The sequence below is a fragment of the Bombina bombina genome, chromosome 1, assembly GCF_027579735.1.
Source record: "Bombina bombina isolate aBomBom1 chromosome 1, aBomBom1.pri, whole genome shotgun sequence".
Lineage (NCBI taxonomy): Eukaryota > Metazoa > Chordata > Amphibia > Anura > Bombinatoridae > Bombina > Bombina bombina.
In genome coordinates, this window is record NC_069499.1 from 586,017,706 (window position 1) to 586,039,910 (window position 22,205).

A 22,205-nucleotide genomic window follows, 5' to 3' on the forward strand; every position below is an offset into this window, starting at 1 on the left:
AAAGGCAAGGAGAGCACACAGCAAGAGCTGTCCATATAGCTCCCCCTCTGGCTCCGCCCCCCAGTCATTCTCCTTGCCGCTCTGAACAAGTAGCATCTCCACGGGGATGGCGAGGAGTTTGTGGTGTTAGTTGTAGTTTTTTATTTCTTCTATCAAGAGTTTGTTATTTTAAAATAGTGCTGGCTTGTACTATTTACTCTACAACAGAAAAGTGATGAAGATTTCTGTTTAAGAGGGCTATGATTTTAGCACAAGTAACTAAAATCCATTACTGTTACCACGCAGGACTGTTGAAACTAGAGAACTTCAGTTGGGGGTAACAGCTTGCAGACTCATCTGCTTCAGGTATGACTAGTCTCCTTCTAACAACACAGGCTAATGCTAGATGACAGTCATTTTTCCCCTCAGGGAAAACGGTAAGCCATTTTTCTTTCTTTGTTTTTTATTGCAATATCATGGCATATGAAATGTTTTATGAGCTCATATACACTTGGGGACGTTTTTTATTGATCTGGCTTGTTTTAGACACCTAAATCTAGTCAGGAAGGCCCCTTCACTCTAGTGTACTGAGGGAGGAGGCCTCATTTTGACGCTTCAGCTGCGCAGTTGATTTTCAAGGCAGTGCATGCAGTCTCATGTGAGAGGGTCCTGTGGCTCAGAAAGTGACTCCAGAAGGCTTATTTCTGTGGATGGTTAACCCCTAAGGAAGGTAAAAGCTACAGCAATGCTGTAGCAGGGATTGTGGTGTATAAAAACGGTTAAATCCAACAATTTGCTCCGGTTTGCTTGTTTTAAGAGCTAGAGTCTCCATATTTGCTGTGCAATACTTTATAAGCATTAAGACACTGGGGTTCAAATTTCATAAAAATCGGATATTGCCTTCATAGTTTTTTGAACATTCAGAAATAAAGTGTGTCATTTTATTATTTAAAGAGACAGTAACGTTTTTGTTTAAAATCGTTTTTATTGCATTGTTTGCCTGCCTAAATCTGTTTAACATGTCTGGGCCATCAGATAACCTATGTTCTGTGTGTGTAGAGACAAATGTGGTTCCCCCTTCGAGTGTTTGTGATGATTGTGCCATAGCGTCCAAACAAAATAAGGACAGCTCTGTTACATTTCATAATGTTGCCCAAGATGATTTATCTAATGAAGGTAGTGGGGATAGTTCTACATCCTCTCCTTCTGTGTCTACACCAGCTTTGCCCGCGCAGGCTATCTCTCTTCGCTCAGGCTTGGGCAAGAGATGTTCCGGATCCCTGGGCACTAGAGATAGTCTCCAAGGGATACCTACTAGACTTCAAGGGACTTCCTCCAAAGGGAAGATTCCACCTGTCTCGCTTATCTTCAGACCAGATAAAGAAACAGGCATTCTTACATTGTGTAAGAGACCTATCAAAGATGGGAGTGATAAACCCAGTCCCCTCCGGGGAACAAGGTCTAGGTTTTTACTCAAACCTGTTTGTGGTTCCCAAAAAAGAGGGAACTTTCAGGCCAATTCTGGATTTAAAGATATTAAACAAGTTCCTCAGAGTTCCATCCTTCAAAATGGAAACCATTCGGACAATCTTGCCGACAATCCAGCAGGGTCAATATTTGACTACCGTGGATCTAAAGGATGCATATCTGCATATCCCAATCCACAAAACTCATCATCAGTTCCTGAGGTTCGCTTTTCTGGACAAACATTACCAGTTCGTGGCTCTTCCATTCGGTTTAGCCACCGCTCCCAGAATTTTCACAAAGGTGCTAGGGTCCCTTCTAGCGGTCCTAAGGCCGAGGGGCATCGCTGTAGCACCTTATCTAGACGACATCCTAATCCAAGCGTCGTCTCTTTCCAAAGCAAGGGCCCACACGGACATTGTGTTGGCTTTTCTCAGATCTCACGGGTGGAAGGTGAACATAGAAAAGAGTTCACTGTCACCGTCCACAAGGGTTCCTTTTCTGGGAACAATAATAGATTCTGTGGAAATGAAGATCTTCCTGACAGAAGTCAGAAAGTTAAAGCTTCTAAACGCTTGTCGAGTTCTTCATTCTATTCCTCAACCCTCCATAGCTCAGTGCATAGAAGTAATAGGACTAATGGTCGCAGCAATGGACGTGGTTCCTTTTGCTCGAATTCATCTAAGACCATTACAGCTGTGCATGCTCAATCAGTGGAATGGGGACTATACAGACTTGTCTCCCCAAATTCAAGTAGACCAGGTAACCAGAGACTCACTTCTCTGGTGGTTGACCCAGGATCACCTGTCTCAGGGAATGAGTTTCCGCAGACCGGAGTGGGTCATTGTCACGACCGACGCCAGCCTCTTGGGTTGGGGCGCGGTCTGGGACTCTCTGAAAGCTCAGGGTCTATGGTCTCGAGAAGAGTCTCTTCTCCCGATAAACATTTTGGAAATAAGAGCAATATTCAATGCGCTCCTGGCTTGGCCTCAACTAGCGGAAGCCAGGTTCATAAGGTTTCAGTCGGACAACATAACGACTGTTGCGTACATCAATCATCAGGGGGGAACAAAGAGTTCCTTGGCGATGAGCGAGGTGTCCAAGATCATCAAATGGGCGGAGGATCACTCCTGCCATCTATCTGCAATTCACATCCCAGGAGTAGACAACTGGGAGGCGGACTATTTGAGTCGTCAGACTTTCCATCCGGGGGAGTGGGAACTCCACCCGGAGGTCTTTGCCCAGTTAACCCAATTATGGGGCATTCCAGACATGGATCTGATGGCGTCCCGCCAGAACTTCAAGATTCCTTGTTACGGGTCCAGATCCAGGGATCCCAAGGCGACTCTAGTGGATGCATTAGTGGCGCCTTGGTCGTTCAACCTAGCGTATGTGTTTCCACCGTTTCCTCTCCTTCCCAGGCTCATAGCCAGGATCAAACAGGAGAAGGCCTCGGTGATTCTGATAGCTCCTGCGTGGCCACGCAGGACTTGGTATGCAGACCTGGTGAATATGTCATCGGCTCCACCATGGAAGCTACCTTTGAGACAGGATCTTCTAGTACAAGGTCCATTCGAACATCCAAATCTAGTTTCTCTGCAGCTGACTGCTTGGAAATTGAACGCTTGATTTTATCCAAGCGTGGGTTTTCAAATTCTGTGATAGATACTCTGGTCCAAGCCAGAAAACCTGTGACTAGAAAGATTTACCATAAAATATGGAAAAAATATATATGTTGGTGTGAATCCAAGGGATTCTCCTGGAGTAAGATTAAAATTCCAAAGATTCTCTCCTTTCTCCAAGAAGGTTTGGATAAAGGGTTGTCAGCGAGTTCTCTAAAGGGACAGATTTCTGCTTTATCTGTCTTGTTACACAAATGACTGGCAGCTTTTGTTTTGTTCAGGCTTTGGTCAGAATCAAGCCTGTTTACAGACCCATGACTCCTCCTTGGAGTCTAAATTTAGTTCTTTCAGTTCTTCAAGGGGTTCCGTTTGAACCTTTACATTCCATAGATATTAAGTTACTATCTTGGAAAGTTCTGTTTTTGGTTGCTATTTCTTCTGCTAGAAGAGTTTCTGAAGTATCTGCTTTGCAGTGTAATCCACCCTATCTGGTTTTCCATTCAGATAAGGTTGTTTTGCGTACTAAGCCTGGTTTTCTTCCAAAAGTTGTTTCCAACAAGAATATTAACCAGGAAATAGTTGTTCCTTCTCTGTGTCCGAATCCAGTTTCAAAGAAGGAACGTTTGTTACACAATTTAGATGTAGTTCGTGCTTTAAAGTTCTATTTAGAAGCAACAAAAGATTTTAGACTAACCTCATCTTTGTTTGTCGTTTACTCTGGTAAGAGGAGAGGTCAAAAAGCTACTGCTACCTCTCTTTCTTTCTGGCTGAAAAGCATTATCCGATTGGCTTATGAGACTGCCGGACGGCAGCCTCCTGAACGAATCACAGCTCACTCTACTAGGGCTGTGGCTTCCACATGGGCCTACAAGAACAAGGCTTCTGTTGATCAGATATGTAAGGCAGCGACTTGGTCTTCTCTGCACACTTTTGCCAAATTCTACAAATTTGATACTTATGCTTCTTCGGAGGCTATTCTTGGGAGAAAGGTTTTGCAAGCCGTGGTGCCTTCCATTTAGGTAACCTGATTTGCTCCCTCCCTTCATCCGTGTCCTAAAGCTTTGGTATTGGTTCCCACAAGTAATGGATGACGCCGTGGACCGGACACACCAATGTTGGAGAAAACAGAATTTATGCTTACCTGATAAATTACTTTCTCCAACGGTGTGTCCGGTCCACGGCCCGCCCTGGTTTTCCTAATCAGGTTGAAATTTTTTTTCTTTATACACTACAGTCACCACGGCACCCTATAGTTTCTCCTTTTTCTCCTAACCGTCGGTCGAATGACTGGGGGGCGGAGCCACCGTAGCTCACAGCGCTGCAGCGCTGCAGCTTATCTAGCTCCTGATCATCTGCTGCCCACCCTAGCTCACAGTCAGCGCTGAAGCTTGTCTAGCTCCTGATCATCTGCTGCTCACCCTAGCTCACAGTGCTGCAGCTTATCTAGCTCCTGATCATCTGCTGTCCACCCTAGCTCACAGTCAGCACTGAAGCTTATCTAGCTCCTGATCATCTGCTGCCCACCCTAGCTCACAGCGCTGCAGCTTATCTAGCTCCTGATCATTTGCTGCCCACCCTAGCTCACAGTGCTGCAGCTTATCTAACTCCTGATCATCTGTTGCCCACCCTAGCTCAGAGTCAGCGCTGCAGGTTATCTAGCTCCTGATAATCTGCTGCCCACCCTAGCTCACAGTTATTATTATCGGTTATTTGTAGAGCGCCAACAGATTCCGCAGCGCTAGCGCTGAAGCTAATCTAGTTCCTGATCATCTGCTGCCCACCCTAGCTCACAGTCAGCTCTGCAGCTTACCTAGCTCCTGATCATTTGCTGCCCACCCTAGTTCACAGTCAGTGCTGCAGCTTATCTAGCTCCTGATCATCTGCTGCCCACCCTGGCTCACAGTGCTGCAGCTTATCTAGCTCCTGATCATCTGCTGCCCACCCTAGCTCAAAGGGCTGCAGCTTATCTAGCTCCTGATCATCTGCTGCCCACCCTAGCTCACAGTGCTGCAGCTTATCTAGCTCCTGATCATCTGCTGCCCACCCTAGCTCACAGTGCTGCAGCTTATCTAGCTCCTGATCATCTGCTGCCCACCCTAGGTCACAGTCAGCCCTGCAGCTTATCTAACTCCTGATCATCTGCTGCCCACCCTAGCTCACAGTCAGCGCCACAGCTTATCTAGCTTCTGATCATCTGCTGCCCGCTCTAACTCACAGCGCTGCAGCTTCTTTAGCTAATATTTGAACTTGGGGAGAGGGATGTAGACACTCAATTTGTCTCTGGTCCCATACAGAAATTTGGCTTCATGTATCCAGCCGCTGACTCACAGTCACAACCGCTAGAGTGACTGCTGCACTAGCTCATTTAACCAGCTGTGACTTTGAGCATATATAGCACCCCAGGAGCCACCCTCCCCCTGGGGGCCCCCTTAGCAACGCCACTGGAAAACTCCCTTACCTGCCAAGCCTAGGGTTGCCACCCAGCCAGTATTTTACTGACACTGGTGGTATTTTTAAGCTTCAGGTCAATGTATAAAATAAAAAATAAATTTAGAAATAAAGGTCCTATCATGGTGAAACTTATTCTATGTTTGTTGATTCTAATTATGAACAAACACACATTTAAAAACAGTCCTAGAAGCTTTAGTTTCTGAGTTATGCTGTATAATTATTTATGCAAACATATACTAATTAGCATGGCCTCAGTCCAGCTGCTTCTGCCTGACTGCTCAGCCCGCCCCTGCTACTCATGTTCTACATATTACTTTGGGTTACCCCAGGTCTTATGTTTCTAATTGTTTAGGGGGAAAGGTTCAGTGTTTACTAACCACATGAATAATGCTAGGCATTATAAATTCCCTGTTTTGCCCCTTCCTTCTTGTCTAGTTAAAAATGTAAGGGAATTCACTAAGAATTTTTTTTTATATATTTTAAGATTTGTTCTCACTGGATCTTATTGACTTATCTGAAAAAAAAAAACCTGATTAGGAGTTTTCAGAGTTAGAGGCTTCCCATTATTTTATATCCTTTTTTTATTTTTAACATATGATACCTCACCCAGTGTACCTTTCACCTAATAGCAGTGTCCCACCTGCTATCAACATACAAACTTAAAGGCATATGAAATCAATTTTTCTTTTCTTTCATGATTCAGACACAACATGTAATTTTAAACACCTTTCCAATTTACTTCTATTATAATTTTTTTCTTCAGTCTCTTAGTAACTTTTGTTGAAAAGCAAAATGAGCCGACCCAATTCTGGAAAATAAATATTTTACGTTTGCAAGAGCCCTATATGGCAGCACTATTCCTTGCCATGTAGTACTTCAGATGCCTACCTAACACAGAATATCATGGGTACAAGTAAAATTTGATAATAGAAGTAAATTGGAAACTTTAAAAAAATGTATGCTCTGTGTGAATCGCAAGATAACATTTTTGGGTTTAATATTCCTTTAATTTTTTTCAGGATCACAGTCTGCTCATCTAATGCAGAGCTATCTAGACTGCTTCCCACAAATATCTGGACAAGTAACTCTCTCCTTAGCATTATACATATATGGGATCGATTTATCAAGCCCTCCTCTAAACTTCGACTGCAGGTTCGCACTAGAGAACCTGCAGTCAGTATTTATCGAGCAGCGGTTATCAGACCGCTGCTTCAGTGCCCTGGTCTCCACCTCTTAGGTGGAGAATCTCAATTTCCCTGGTTGGAAGAGACCGTGGAGATTGACAGCTCCTGTCCGCGCGTGATTGGCTGTGCGCAGGCCAGGGTAGCACATAAGCGCACAGGAGCAATCATGTGCAATGGTAAATGCGGGCAGCAGACTGCTGCAAGCCAGAGGAGAAGCCGGGCAGACGGGCAAAAATGTACTCCCCTGTCCACCCGTGAATGATTAATTGAGCCCTATATAATGGATGTATATAGAATCAGGAAAGCACATCTCTCCTCTTTGCAATAAATGTGTAACAGGACACATTCATCCCACTTCCTGCTAATTAATTAATTAATAGAAACGTTTCCAAAAACATCTGTTAGCCTTCTACGCTGGAATGTCTACTCTAGAATATCTTGTGTTTACCTCCTAGATTAAAGCTGTAAAACCATTGTCCCTGGACGAGGCTGTCCGTTTGATCCAGGTGTCAGAGAGGGCACGTCAAGGGAGGCTGAGGGCAAAATTCATGAAAGAAATCCACCTGGAGGAGAAACGAGAAAGATTGGCAAGGCTGCATGGAGAGAAAGCTCTAGATCCTGATGTGGCTGCATTGCACATCCAGAAGGTGAGAGATACTCAAACCCTACACTAAATAACCAACACCTCTCACATGCAGACAAGTTGTATCCTGTATGTTTTTTTCCTATTTTACCATCTGTACTAGAAGAGCAGATTTACCACCAGTTTCTTGTCAGTTTGGGTTCACAAGTAAATGTTGTGTTCTGTAGAATTATCATACTGTATTCACTTAATTGGCATTGAACAGGTTTGCATTCCATAGCTTGCCTGTGGCACCTGGTCAGATATTTATTATTTTATAGTCCATATATTTATTTTTTGTTTTTACTTGCAGGTCTGGCGAGGATACATCCAAAGGAAGAGAACTAAGCAGCTACGGGATGAGGAAATGATTTTCCTGGGAATGGTAAGGTCAATATTAACCCATTCAATTTGTGTCTTGTGTTAAAGCTGTTATTTATTGCATTTAAATTGATATGAAACCCAAAAGAAAAACATTTTTTGATTCAGACAAAACGAACTATTTTAGAAAAGTTTCCAATTTACTGCTATTATCAAATGTGCTTAGTAGCCATGATATTCTGTGTTGAAGAGATACCTAGGTAGGCATCTTGATCACTACGTGGCAGGAAATAGTGCTGCCAGCTAGTGCTCTTGCAAATGGATAACATTCTTGCAGAGCTGCTGCCATAGAGTGCTCCAGAAATGAGCCAGCTCTTAAGCATACGTCCCTGCTTTTCAACAAAAGATAGAAAGAAAACAAAGAAAAATTGATAATAGAAGTAAATTACAAAGTTGTTTAAAATTGAATGCTCTACCTGAATCATCAAAGAAAAATTTGGGTTTCATATACCTTTAAACATCATTTTCAGTACTTTTTTTGTAAAGGCACCCGCACCAATTGTACTTTGCTTTTTCTGGAAGACCAGGCTCTTTTAGAAGTAACTATAGTTTGTAAATATACTCAGCAGTTGCAAAAAACACAATAGAGAATATTTAGCAAATATATAGAATTATATACCTATTGCTCAATACAAACTATTATCTGAAAATGAGAAATGGTCCATCTTGCAATTTAAGCAGCAAATTAGTAGGTGACAATTACACCATCCTACTTCTGTCCAAACTCACATAGAATAGAATAAATATATGTTAAAAACAGCCAAATATAACATGCTTGCACAAAACATCAATCTATCGGTGATTTCTCAAAACCCCATGTATTTTACACTTACCTAGTTCTTCCATTTATTTGGACACCTGCAATTTTTAAAAAGCTCAAAAGAATAAACAATTTATGAGACATGAGATCAATAAAACAACAACTCATGTCTGCCAGGTAATTACTATACCAATTACATGGCTACTATAAGGGCATGAAACCTTTATCAGTCTATTATGGGAGGAGGAAATTAGGGCTTTACCCCACCCCCTTATTTAGTTCCATATGTACTTGGTTATGTTGGGTAATTACTGTTGTCATGGTCAGTTATCTGAGCATGTGAACCCTCATTTGAAAGAAGGGTTTCTGCATTTGTTTAAATGGGGTATGTTATGGTCTCTTATAGAGCCAAAATCACCTAAAAAGTCACCTAGTAGGCAAGTGATTGTCAGTTCAAATGCTATTGGCAATCACTTACTAGAAGGACATGAGACCCCTAATATGAACACGGATAATGTCCCTTTGATATCAGGGATATTGTGTGTGTGTCTTTAGCAAACAGGGGCTCCTTTATATGCCTTCCTTCTTGCTTTGTTGCATTATGTAATATTGTATTTCTCCTTTTGTTGATTTTATATTGTTTATAATGGTAGCTCAAAAAATCAGTTTAAAACACTATTTGCCCTTGTGTGTGTGTGCAAGTGTCGGTGTGCTTGTGAATGCATATGTATATATAGTGCTTGTCCTCTTCAGTGTCAAGCAATTAAACGTAATATTTGGACACCTGTTCCCCTTGGTTTAATTGGTTACGGTTGTGTCTGCAGTATTCTCTATTAGCACCTTAATATTTTCAGAGCAGACTGCAAAGGATTGCTAAAAGGTGACTCCTGGTTCCATCTGCCAAGTGATTAAACTAAGATTTATACTGACGTGGTATGCATATGTGTTTTAAAGAATGCTTACCCCCTGTGTGTTTCACTAAGCTTACTACATGACTCTTATATCTGTCGATATACACTTATACCTGTGGGTTACAGTATATCTCTTCTAGTGATGAATGTCACTTCTATTATGCCAGTGGAGGTGCAATTCATTTCTCAATATCACTTCTTAAACAAACTAGTAAGCTTTGCTTCATTTGAGTAAACTTTAAGAATATATGTCCACTATTCATAATCTACATCTTTTTTCACCACTACCCATAATTTGTCTTCAAAGTAGTGTGATATAAAAAGTCTCTGTGATCATGACATACTTTATTCAAGTATAAATAAAAAGTAATATAACTTATCTAAACAGATTTGTAGCCTGTAGGATTTACAGCCATTTATTTATTAGGCCAACATGCTGAATGGCAATGTGATTCTAACTAATTAGATAAAGCTACTGGCCATTCGATGACAAGCCCAACTGCCTTACCAAGTGCCTCCCTGTGCTTGGGTCCTAACCTCAGCCTTCCATGTTGACATATAATAATTACTAATTCATTTTGTAGTGGGGGCTGAAGAGAGTTTGTGTTGGGGGTGTTAGAGTTAAGAGTAAAATTGCTTGGTGCAATGTACAGTAGAATGGTTTCTACTCACCATGCTATTGTTTTTCCTTCTGTGCTTGTGTCTCTCATCAAAGCTATTCTCTAATTTTAACCCTTCAAAAGTGCTAGTTAGTGAAGATCTGTGTCTTCACACTGGGCGCCGCCATCTTGGATATAAAGTTAAAATAAGATAATGGCTTTAAAGAGAATTGCAGGTGCAGGAGGTTAAACAATGCCATGATGAGTAGTAACCATTTACTCAGCAGATAAATGTGTGTGTGTGTGTGTGTATATATATATATATATATATATATATATATATATATTTAAAGGTATAGAGGTATAGATATATACATATATATATATATATATATATATATATATATATATATATATATATATATATATTTAAAAATACTAAGAACATTTTCTACTATGTGAAGAACATTGGAATGTAAAATACTTACAATAAACACACATTAAAAAAACATAAGATGTATAAAGATACAGAGTTTTACCAATTGTCTTCTGTAATAGGTTAAAATAAGAGAATGGCTTTAAAGAGAATTGCAGGTGCAGGAGGTAAAACAATGCCATGATGAGTAATAACCATGTACTCAGCAGATTAATGCCCCTTTAATTGCACAAACAACTAATTTTCTTTTATTTCTTTATATGTATGTATATATATATATATATATATATATATATATATATATATATATAATCACGTAAAATATATATACATATATATATATATAAATATAAATATTTAAAGGTATGTATGTATATATATATATATATATATATATATATATATATATATATATATATATATAGGGATAGTTAAAAATACATTGGAAGAACATTGGAATGTAAACACACATTAAAAAACATTTTTAAAAATATTAATATTGAATAAAAATTAATTTTCATGTTTTATGGTATTTGAGTGGAAAGGGCTCCAAATGTAATATATATATGTGTATATATGTATATTATTTATTTTATTTATTTATAGAATATTTTCCCAGGAAGGATCCACAAAACATTGCATTGATACAATAGGGTACAATAAAATACAAAAACAATAATAATACACAATATATGCAAACATTTAACATAGAACAGGTAGGAAATATATAATCAACCATGACAGGTGCATTCTGTTTTGAGATATGCAGAGAGGGATCTCTTAAAGGATTTTAGACTTGGGAAAGGTTTTAAAGTGTGCGGGAGGTAGTTCCATAATTGTGGTGCTCTGTAGGAAAAGGAGGATCGAGCTGCTTTCTTTTTTTATGGAGGCACGCTAAATAATGTGCTGGTACTGGATCGGAGGTTATGGGAGGTGGGAATAGCCGGGGAGAGCATTCTGCTCAGGTAGGGTGGGAGCTTCCCAGAAAAGCTCTTAAACACAAGGCTGGAAAGATTGAGGGTGCGTTTGGATTCCAGCGGCAGCCAGTTTAGTTGTTTTAGCATGTCACAATGGTGGGTCCTGTAGTTACATTGTAGCACAAAGCGGCAGAACGAGTTATACAATGTATTAAGTTTATTAAGGTGAGTTTGCGGTGATTGGCATCAGCATTTGCTGTACAATCTTTTCCTTTACTGTAGGGCTGACACAGGATTTGTTTCTGTACAGGGCACCTAGTTTTGGATAGAGTTTAGATGCACGTTTTTCTATGTGGAGGCCAAAAGATTGATTGGGGTCTAACAACATACCCAAGTATTTGAAAGAGTGGACTGGGGTCAGCGTGCCATTTGATTTTGTTTTAATGCGTAGATGGTATATACTATGATATACTAGGAATGCACCAAAATTTCAGCCGCCAAAACTTTCGGCCAAAAATGTGCATTCACATTTCGACCTAAAGAGGACCAAAAGGGCCGAAAATGAGGCGCCCCCAATCTTCCACTCCTACATACTGCCCAAGAAAGATGCACCCATCACCAGGGGCAATGCAATATTTCACAATCAGAGAGAATGCACACTACCCGGTGATGCTGCATTGCAGTGATGTAGTAACTAAGATCGGTTGTGCCCTCCCTTCTTACACCTATCCTGGAAGTGCAGTCGTGTGTTTGGAAGGGCTGTCCCCTCCCCAGGATGTGTGCGGCTTGGTATAGTCTGCCTGATATAGCTGGGGCAAGGAAACCAATTTGATCCCATAGGAGATACAGAGTTCCCGGGCTGTTTGTCCCTTGCTCTCAGAGGGCTTCCCGACCCCTCTCTCGGAGGACATGCCAACGCAGAGGGACAACACTATGTCTCAAATAACAGGGAACTCCAACCTGGTGCAGGTCAAGACGTATTTTAAGGGGTAAGTACTATAAGCGCACCCCCTGAAACACACGGAATGCAGTTGATCAGCCAAGTCAAGCAACAGCACCCTTGTATTGTACCCTATGCCCTGACAAAGTCACGTTCTTGTGACGGAAACACATCGGTGGGCGTGGCCTCGGCTCTATAGCGTGGCTAATAATCTGGTCTGACAAACACTCGTATACTTTAGCATTAGCGGTTTCTGTCTATACCGCGATAGATATCTCAGCACTTGAATATGTTGATACATGTTGATACATTGTTAACGCTGGACCTAAGCTGAAACTGTGTAACTACTTGGGGTTATTTCGTAGCCCAATTACTTAGATTCACATATTGAATAATCTGATACCTTATTGTATCTAATACATATATTCATTCATACTGAGTTGGTTGTCATATACTATACATTATTCTAAGTCTCAACCTATTAACTCTTATTGAGATATTGAATGCTTTGTATGCTTGATGTGTGATTGATTTTTTAGAATATTAGGAACATAAGCTAGAAATCGGCTAACTCTGTTAAATCAGAGCAGTACGCAGGTAGGAGGACGCCCTCGAGCGCATAGCTTGTTTTATACAATGTGTGAATACATGTGTAAAGTATAGGACTTACCCCTGACATCCTGCCACTAGCTATACCTCTCCTAATTTATATTTTCACAGAGCCCTAAATACATTTTAATCTTTTGGGTGATATATAGTAGAGGCTGTGTAATGCAGAAATATGGAAGTGACTAATCCCATTTTCCAATAGCCCACTTATATACCCCTCTTTTTACTTGTATGATTACTTATGGGACAATGCTGCTTTAAAGGCTTACTTTGAATAGCTTAGTCTGGAGGTTGATATACCCTAGTCTTTAACCCTTACCAGCAACCCCAAAGTAACGTTTGTTTAAGCATATTTGTTAAATAAAGTGTATTTCACTCCCACTACTATTTGATAATTTAGTGTATAATTCTACACTTGACTTAAATGTCACAAATCCTTTTCTTTCTCCCTAACTTTATTATTGTACCACTACCTTCTTACCCTTATATTAGGTATTTCTGAGACTTGTAGTGCAGATTTGCCCCTCTAAGCTCTGTGTCAAAAGCACACATGTGTTGGGAAAAGATTGTTGCACTATTTGCCGTAGTCATTTTATTGGATGACTAAACCATTGAACTTCTACTGCACATAAACATAATGGTTTCTATAATTTATAACAGTGGTGTCTAATTGGGGGTCATATCAAAATATGCCGGAATTCCAGTGAGCAGATATCACAAACAGTATTGGTGTAACAAAATCTACATATGTATAAGAAACCTTTAAAGGGACAGTCAAGTCAAATAGGGCATGTAATTTTAAACTTTCCTATTTATTTTTATCACCAATTTTGCTTTGTTCTCTTGGTATTCTTAGTTGAAAGCTAAAGCTAGGTAGGCTCGTATGCTAATTTCTTAGACATTGAAGGCTGCATCTAATCTGAATGGATTTTGACAGTTTTTCACCACTAGAGGGCATTAGTTCATGTGTGTCATATAGATAACATTGAGCTCACACACTTGAAGTTACCTAGGAGTGAGCACTGATTGGCTAAAATGCATGTCTGTCAAAAGAACTGAAATAAGGGGGCAGTTTGCAGAGGCATAGATACAAGGTAATTACAGAGGTAAAACGTGTATTATTATAACTGTGTTGGTTATGCAAAACTTGGGAATGGGAAAGGGCTTATCTATCTTTTTAAACAACAAAAATTCTGGTATTGACTGTCCCTTTAAATAGCCAAAGTTCTATCTAGATACATATCACTGTTTCAACTTGTGTAGTGCCAATACCTGTCTAGAAGTTTGGTGAAGTGATGTTATTGTGCATACCAGACAGAGACACGCAGAATCATGTCCATTTTCTGTCTCACATCTGTTAGAGGGGAGAAAACCTCCCTGATTGAGCCAGATAGATCATTGTTTTGAGAAATGGAGCACCAAATAAATTGCATTGTATGACCTCATTTTGCAACCCGCAGCCTTAAAGGGGCAATGTACTGTAAAAAAAAGTTTCCCATTGTCAGGGTGCCAGGAATCAGACTGAGACGGGAAGTGCAAAAGTAATCACACCTTTATTCATAGCAAAAAATAATAAAAAGTCCACAAGTCAAATAACAAGCCAGGAGTCAAAACCAGAGCTGGTAGTCAGAGGAGCTGAGTCAGGAGCCAAAGCGAATAGCAGACGAGACGGAATCAGGAACAAGGAAAACAGCAGAGTCAGGAACAAGCCAGGGTTCAGGAACCAAGAAGGACGTCAGGCAGCCAGGTAATACACAGGAACTCTCACAAACAGGTCTGAGACAACGCAAAGGCAAAGCATACTGAACAGAGGCCCTTTAAATAATAAGTTATGACATCACAATTCTGAGACTGCATCCTGTCTCACATGGATGATGCACACCAGTCTGGCCTTAAAAGTAAGTGCAGGAAATGAGCAGCATCCCCCACAATGCACCATAGTCAGGAAGAGAGGTGAGTAAAATGTACCCTCCCCTCAACGACCCCTCCCCCGCGGGAGGACAAAAGGCTTATTGGGGAAACGGGCATGGAAGGCACAGAGGAGGGCGGGAGCATGAACATCAGAGGAGGGTACCCAAGAACGCTCCTCCGGACCGTAGCCCCTCCAGTGAACCAAATACTGTACACGGCCCCTGGACATACGAGAATCAATAATGCTGCTGACCTCATACTCCTCATGGTTGTTAACAAAGATAGGACGCGGACGAGGCAACACTGTGGTAAACCGATTACAAACCAATGGTTTCAAGAGGGAGACATGAAAAACATTGGAGATGCGCATAGCAGGAGGAAGGTCAAGCACGTAGGCCACAGGATTAACCCGTCTGAGTATTCGAAAAGGACCAACATAACAGGGAGCCAATTTATTGGAAGGCACACAAAGGTTCAAGTTGCGGGAGGACAGCCAAACTCTCTCACCAACCTGGTAGGAAGGTGCGGACAGACGCCTACGATCAGCCTGGAACTTTTGCCGCTGCATAGAACGATGAAGGCAATCCTGAATCTGCACCCACGTGGAACAGAGTTGCCGGAGATGCTCCTCCAAAGCCGGAATATCCTGAGACATGAATGAATCGGGCAACAAGGATGGTTGAAACCCATTATTCGCCATGAACGGGGATAACTTGGAGGAAGCATTAATAGCACTATTACGAGCAAACTCTGCCCAAGGTAACAGTTCAGACCAATTATTGTGGTGATCTGAGACATAGCAACGGAGGAACTGTTCCAGAGCTTGATTAGAGCGTTCCGCAGCCTCATTGGATTGATTGATATGCCGAGGAGAAGGAAAGGTGGATCCCCATTTGAGCACAAAAGGAACGCCAAAATCTGGAGACAAACTGGCTACCCCGGTCCGACACTATCTCCTTGGGTAACCCATGTAAACGGAAGACCTCCCGGGCAAAAATCGAAGCAAGCTCCTGAGCGGTAGGCAGCTTCATCAAGGGAATGCAATGTGACATTTTAGAAAAACGGATAACCGTATTGCCATTGGAAACAGGGAGCTCAGCAATGACGTCCATGGAAAGATATGTCCAAGGACGCTCACCATTAGCAATAGGTTGAAGAAGACCCACAGGAAGACGTCGAGGAGTCTTATTCTGTGCACAAACTGAGCAGGAGGCAACATACGCAGCAACATCAGAACGAAGACCTGGCCACCAGAATTGTCGAGTGACAGACCAAATCATTTGGTTCTTGCCTGGGTTACCTGCGGCTTTAGGATAGTGGTAAGTGTGCAAAAGTTTAGTTCGAAGATTCTCAGGAACAAAACACTTACCACTAGGTTTCTCAGGAAGTGCATTGGTTTGTGCAGCCAGGATCTCCTCCCCCAAGGGAGAAGTCAAATTAGTACGTATGGTAGCCAAAATATGGTCAGGAGGTATAACAGGAGTAGGTACAGACTCCTCCTTGGACAGAGGCGAAAATTTTCGAGAGAGGGCATCAGCCCTAACATTCTTACTACCAGGCAGGTAGGAGACCACATAATTAAACCGAGACAAAAATAGCACCCATCTGGCCTGTCGGGGCGACAAACGTTTGGCTTCAGATAGATAAGTTAAATTCTTGTGGTCAATAAGAATGAGCACTGGCACGCTAGTACCCTCGAGAAGATGCCTTTATTCCTTGAGTGCCAAAATTATGGCCAGTAATTCCCTCTCGCCAATTTCATAATTGCACTCCGCTGGAGACAATTTCTTAGAGAAGAAACCACACGGATCTAAGGAACCGTCGGGCGTATGACGTTGAGACAAGAGGGCACCTACTCCAGTCTCAGATGCATCAACGTCAAGAACGAAAGGCAGGACAGGGTTAGGATGAGCCAGTACTGGAGCGGCAGCAAAGGCAGTCTTAAGACTATCAAAGGCCTTAATGGCAGTAGGTGACCACTGGAGTGGATCATTCTCTTTACGGGTCATGTCTGTGATAGGTTTGACCAAGGGAGAAACGTTTTTAATAAACTTTCTATAGTAATTGGCGAACCCCAAAAAACGTTGAATAGACCGAAGACCAACTGGGCGAGGCCACTGCAGAACTGCAGATAACTTGTCAGGATCCATGGAGAACCCTGCAATGGAGATAACATAACCTAGGAAGGTTACTCGAGTCTGATGGAACTCACATTTCTCGAGTTTACAAAACAGGCCGTTCTCACGTAGTCTCTGAAGAACCTGTGTAACATCAGAATGATGAGCCTCAAGTGTGGGTGAGTGTATGAGGATGTCGTCTAAGTATACCACAACACACTGTTGCAACATATCTCGTAGGACATCATTAATAAATTCCTGAAAAACAGCAGGAGCATTACATAGGCCAAAGAGCATTACAAGATACTCATAATGCCCGCTCCTGGTGTTAAATGCTGTTTTCCATTCGTGGCCCTCCTTAATCCTAACAAGATTGTACGCTCCTCTCAAATCAAGTTTAGTAAAGACGGTAGCTCCCTTGAGGAGGTCAAAGAGTTCAGTAATGAGCGGAATTGGCTAAGCATTCTTAATGGTAAGACGATTAAGACCCCTATAATCGATACATGGTCTTAACTCGCCACCCTTTTTCTTCACAAAGAAGAAGCCAGCCACTGCAGGAGAGCAGGATTTGTGGTTGATTCCCCGCGACAGAGCATCGGCAACATACTCCTCCATAGCACAATTCTCTGCAACAGACAGAGGGTACACCCGGCCCCAAGGAGGAATGGCTCTGGGTTGCAGGTCTATGTCACAATCGTAAGACCGGTGAGGAGGCAACGTACCGGCACGCACCTTGTCAAACACGTCTAGGAACTCTCGGTACTCCTCTGGCAATTGAGATACCGAAGAAGTGCACAAGACTTTAACTGGTTTCCGAAGACAAGTGGAAATACATTGCGGGGACCACGACAAAATTTCGGACCTGCGCCAGTCGAGACTGGGATTGTGCTTTTGGAGCCAGGGATAACCCAGAACAACCGGAAAATGCAGAGAGTTTATCACCTGGAACTGGAAGGTTTCAAAATGGAGAGCCCCAACAGCCATGGACAATGTAGCAGTTTCGTGAGTAATGAGTGCTGGCTGAAGCGGCCTGCCATCAATGGCCTCAATAGCAAGCGGAACGGACTGAGGCAAAACAGGAATGGAGTGCTTTGATACAAAAGCACTGTCAATGAAATAGCCCGCAGCACCGGAGTCAACAAGAGCCTGAGTGACTATGGAGGAGTCCACCCAGGAAAGGACAACCGTGACAAAAGGTTTCTCCTTAAGCGGTTTCCGGGGATGAGGATAAACCACTCAAGGTCTGCCCCCGACAGGACCTTAGGTGTGAGCATTTCCCGGCTGTGTAGGACAAGACTTCAAAAGGTGGCCCTGTAACCCACAATAGAGGCAGAGCCCCTCCCTCCTCCTAAAGGCCCTCTCCGTCGCGGAGAGACTCGTAAATCCCAACTGCAGTACCTGGTGACTCGGGACCAGGAGGCATGGGAGGAGAGGGAGGCATGGGTGGGAGCGAACACGTAGGAGACAACGGAACAGGAGGCTTCCGCAAGCGCTCCTTGAAAGAGGGGCTCTCTTTGAGTCTGATGTCAATTAGGATCAAAAAAGACACCATTGCCTCGAGATCTTCTGGTAAATTTCGCATCAGAGAGCCCATGAAAGAAGGTGGCAACAAGAGCTTCATTGTTCCAACCTACCTCTGCGGCAAGCGTACGGAACTCAATAGCATACTGAGCAACAGATCTTATACCTTGCTGAATGGACATGAGTCGCTTAGCAGCAGAGGAGGAGCGAGCCGGAACATCAAATACCCTTCGACAGGAGGCCACAAATTCAGGGTAATTTGAAATCACAGGTCTATTAGTCTCCCACAAGGGATTAGCTCAGGCAAGAGCTGTGTCAGAGAGTAACGAGATGAGAAATCCCACCTTAGCTCTGTCAGAGGGAAACGCCTGAGGTAACATCTCAAAGTAAATGAATAGGATCGCCTCCATATCGCTGAGGTAGAGGTGCAGAACCGGACATGCTCCTGGTAGGCATAGGTGCAGCAGCGGAAACTGGAGCAGCCATGACTTGCGGGACACTTTGGTCCAAATGTGCAGTGCGAGTCAGCAGGGTTTGCAGGGTTAGTGCAAATTGATCCAAGCGGTGATCCTGTTCATCCATTTTGGAAATGATGGCAGGTAAAGGTGGATTATTAGCACCATCAGGATTCATGGCCTTTGCGTAATATCAGGGTACAAGGAATCAGGCTGAGACAAGAAGTGTAAAAATAATCACACTTTTATTCATAGCAAAAAATAATAAAAAGTCCACATGTCAAATAACAAGCCAGGAGTCAAAACCAGAGCTGGTAGTCAGACGAGCCGAGTCAGGAGCCAAAGCGAATAGTCAGACGAGCCGGAATCAGGAACAAGGAAAACAGCAGAGTCAGGTTCAAGCCAGGGATCAGAAACCAGGAAGGACGTCAGACAGCCAGGTAATACACAGGAACTCTCACAAACAGGTCTGAGACAACGCAAAGGCAAAGCATACTGAACAGAGGAACTTTAAATAATAAGTGATGACATCACAATTCTGAGACTGCATCTTGTCTCACATGGATGATGCACACCAGTCTGGCCATAAAAGGAAGTGCAGGAAATGAGCAGCATCCCCCACAATGCACCATTTAGATTGTAAGTTCCCACGGGAACAGGGATCCCAATTCCTCCTGTATTTGTTTTTTAAATTTTGTCTGGTGTCTCATATTGTACTGTCCTTTTATCTTTGTTACCTATGAACAGCGCTGCGGAATCTGTTGGCGCTTTATAAATAAAGAAGAATAATAATAATAAATAGTCAGGAAGAGAGGTGAGTAAAAAGGCTGCCAGCAGCACATAGCAAACAACAGGGAAAAAACCCTGACACCCATTAATATGTTTCCAATGACTTATACCAGCTGCAAAGTTTAACATGTACGGAAGATTATACCTTAGGTTTATTTTTGTATATGAAATAGCTGTTCCTGCTAATTATACCCAAAACCCAATATAATGTGCTTAGCTTTTAGGGATAGTGGACCTCATTATTTATTTACACAAAGTCCTTATTTTATTTTTCACCGTTTACTTGCAGACCAATACTGGAATGCTGAAAATGAAAAAAGGAACATTTTAGTACCTCTCTGTTACAACCCCATTGGGAGCATGATGACATGTAAACCTAAACTATTTTAAAATCATTTTGAAAAAAAAGAAGTAATTTTCGGGTTCTGGTTTTCAGCCAAGGGCATCCTGAATTTTCGGTTTCAGTTTCGGCTCAGAGTTTTCTTTTCGGTGCGTCCCTAATATATACATGTGTATGTATGTATTTATATGTGTATATATCTATGTATATACATTTATAAATATATATATATTACATTTTAATTAATATTGATATATTTATAATTTATATCAGATAGTGTATATATGAATGTAACACTTTATTTTAAAGTATTTATGTGGTGTTTGGTGCACATTTGTTTTTAACTCTGAGGGCCAGATTACGAATGGTGCACTAACAATTACGTGCAAGTGAAAAGAGGTTTATTTCTGGTGTTTAAGCATATTTTTTTTTTTTTCTCGTATCACAAGTTGAAATTTAACGTGATTGCCTAAGTACAATTTAAGTTAACGCTTGTCGGGTTAGCGCATCCCCCAAGTTCTGGGTATGTTAACTGTTTCGCAAAACAAAAAAGTGTCACAAAACACATAAAAAAATACATTACAAATACAGTTACACCCATAATAACACCATCTAGTAAAAACTATTTAAACAAATATTGTATCAAAAAGTTATAAGGGCTCAAAGGTATGAGGAGATATTAGAGAAAAAAAAAAGGCAGGCAAAGAGCATTAACATAGAGATACATACATATACAAGTCAAGAGATGTGTGTGTGTGTATATATATATATATATGTGTGTGTGTGTGTACATATGCATTTATATGTGTGTATGTGTATATATATATCTGAACACGCAGAGAAGCAAGATCAAATCATACAAGAGGTATATAGACGACTTGCTTTTCGTGTGGACTGGGTCTAAGGAAGAAGCAGTGCAATGTCACAATTATTTAAATACAAACAGAGTGAACTTGCAATTCACGTTTGCTTGGGAGAAATCGACAGTTCCATACTTGGATGTTGCGCTTACTGGCGATATAATTAATCAAAAAGTAATAACAACTCTATATAGGAAGCCTATTACATCCAATATGATTTTGCACGCCAAACCCAGTCATCCAAGGCACACTGGGTTCGGAGTGGCAAAAGGACAGATGATTAGATTAAAGAGGAATTGCTCCCTTGATTCTGATTTTCAGAGGGAAGCTATTAATCTCAAGACACAATTACTGGAAAGAGGCTTTCACCCAAAAATTGTAAAGAGGGCTTATGTGGAAGTTAATAGAATGGAGCGATCCAGTATGCTCCAAAAGAAGGGTATAAATCAAAGTGAAACTTTTGATTTAAACAGACCCACCTTTACCACCACCTTTAGTCCTCAATTCAGAGAAATATTTGGCATCATAGAAAAGCATTTCTCAGTGTTAACGGGTGACAAAGGTCTCAAATGCTTTGGTGAGGAAGGCTGCAATTTTGTCCCCAAAAGAGGACGAACCATAGGTAATATCCTAGCCCCAAGTATGCTTAAGAAACCAAGCACGAGTGGGAGCAGTTGGCTTTTAGTGAAAGTGCACTTTAAGTGCCACTTCACGGCTTGCATTGCTTGCAGCCATACAAATGTGACTAATCGCTTTCAGTCTAGAGTCACACAAAGGGTGTTTCTTCTTTCTAATTGTACAAACTGTAGAACCACATATGTCATATATGTAGCAGAGTGTACAGAGTGCAACAAACAGTATGTGGGTTGTACGACCCGTGAGGTGAGGTTCCGGATCAGAGAACACCTTAACAACATTGAAAAGGATATAGATGTCTCTGACCTGGTTCATCACTTCATAACAGTACATAATAAAGTGGTCAAAACATTTAGATGGCAAGTTATTGAACTTATAAGAAATACTCCGCGAGGGGGAGACAGAACTGCCAAACTATTACATAGGGAGGCATTCTGGATCTTCACCCTGCGGACTAGACGTCCGCAGGGATTTAATGCTACAGGAGATATAATCAATCATTGGCAATTCTAAATGTAAGTGTAGTAATTCACTATTTTTAGCTCTAAGCATAACTTATTAACAGGTTTAGGCCTTTATGACTAGGTTATTAACACTCCATTTAGCAGAGGTCCCTATTCCATCAGGATACTTTATCACAGTTTAAAGTTAGTTAGCAGTGGAATTTTTTTTTTAGTATAATAGCACTAGGGAAATTAATA

General features: G+C 41.6%; 1 protein-coding gene across 1 annotated transcript in view; it reads left to right on the plus strand.

Annotated features, from left to right (window-relative positions):
- The window catches only part of IQCA1 (IQ motif containing with AAA domain 1), a 356,514-nt gene that overhangs the window by 21,095 nt on the left and 313,214 nt on the right, over positions 1-22,205 (plus strand). Inside the window, exons 4-5 of the mRNA XM_053713497.1 lie at positions 7,156-7,347; positions 7,636-7,707. Coding sequence (XP_053569472.1) covers positions 7,156-7,347; positions 7,636-7,707 — 264 coding nt within the window. The remainder of the gene's footprint in view (positions 1-7,155; positions 7,348-7,635; positions 7,708-22,205) is intronic.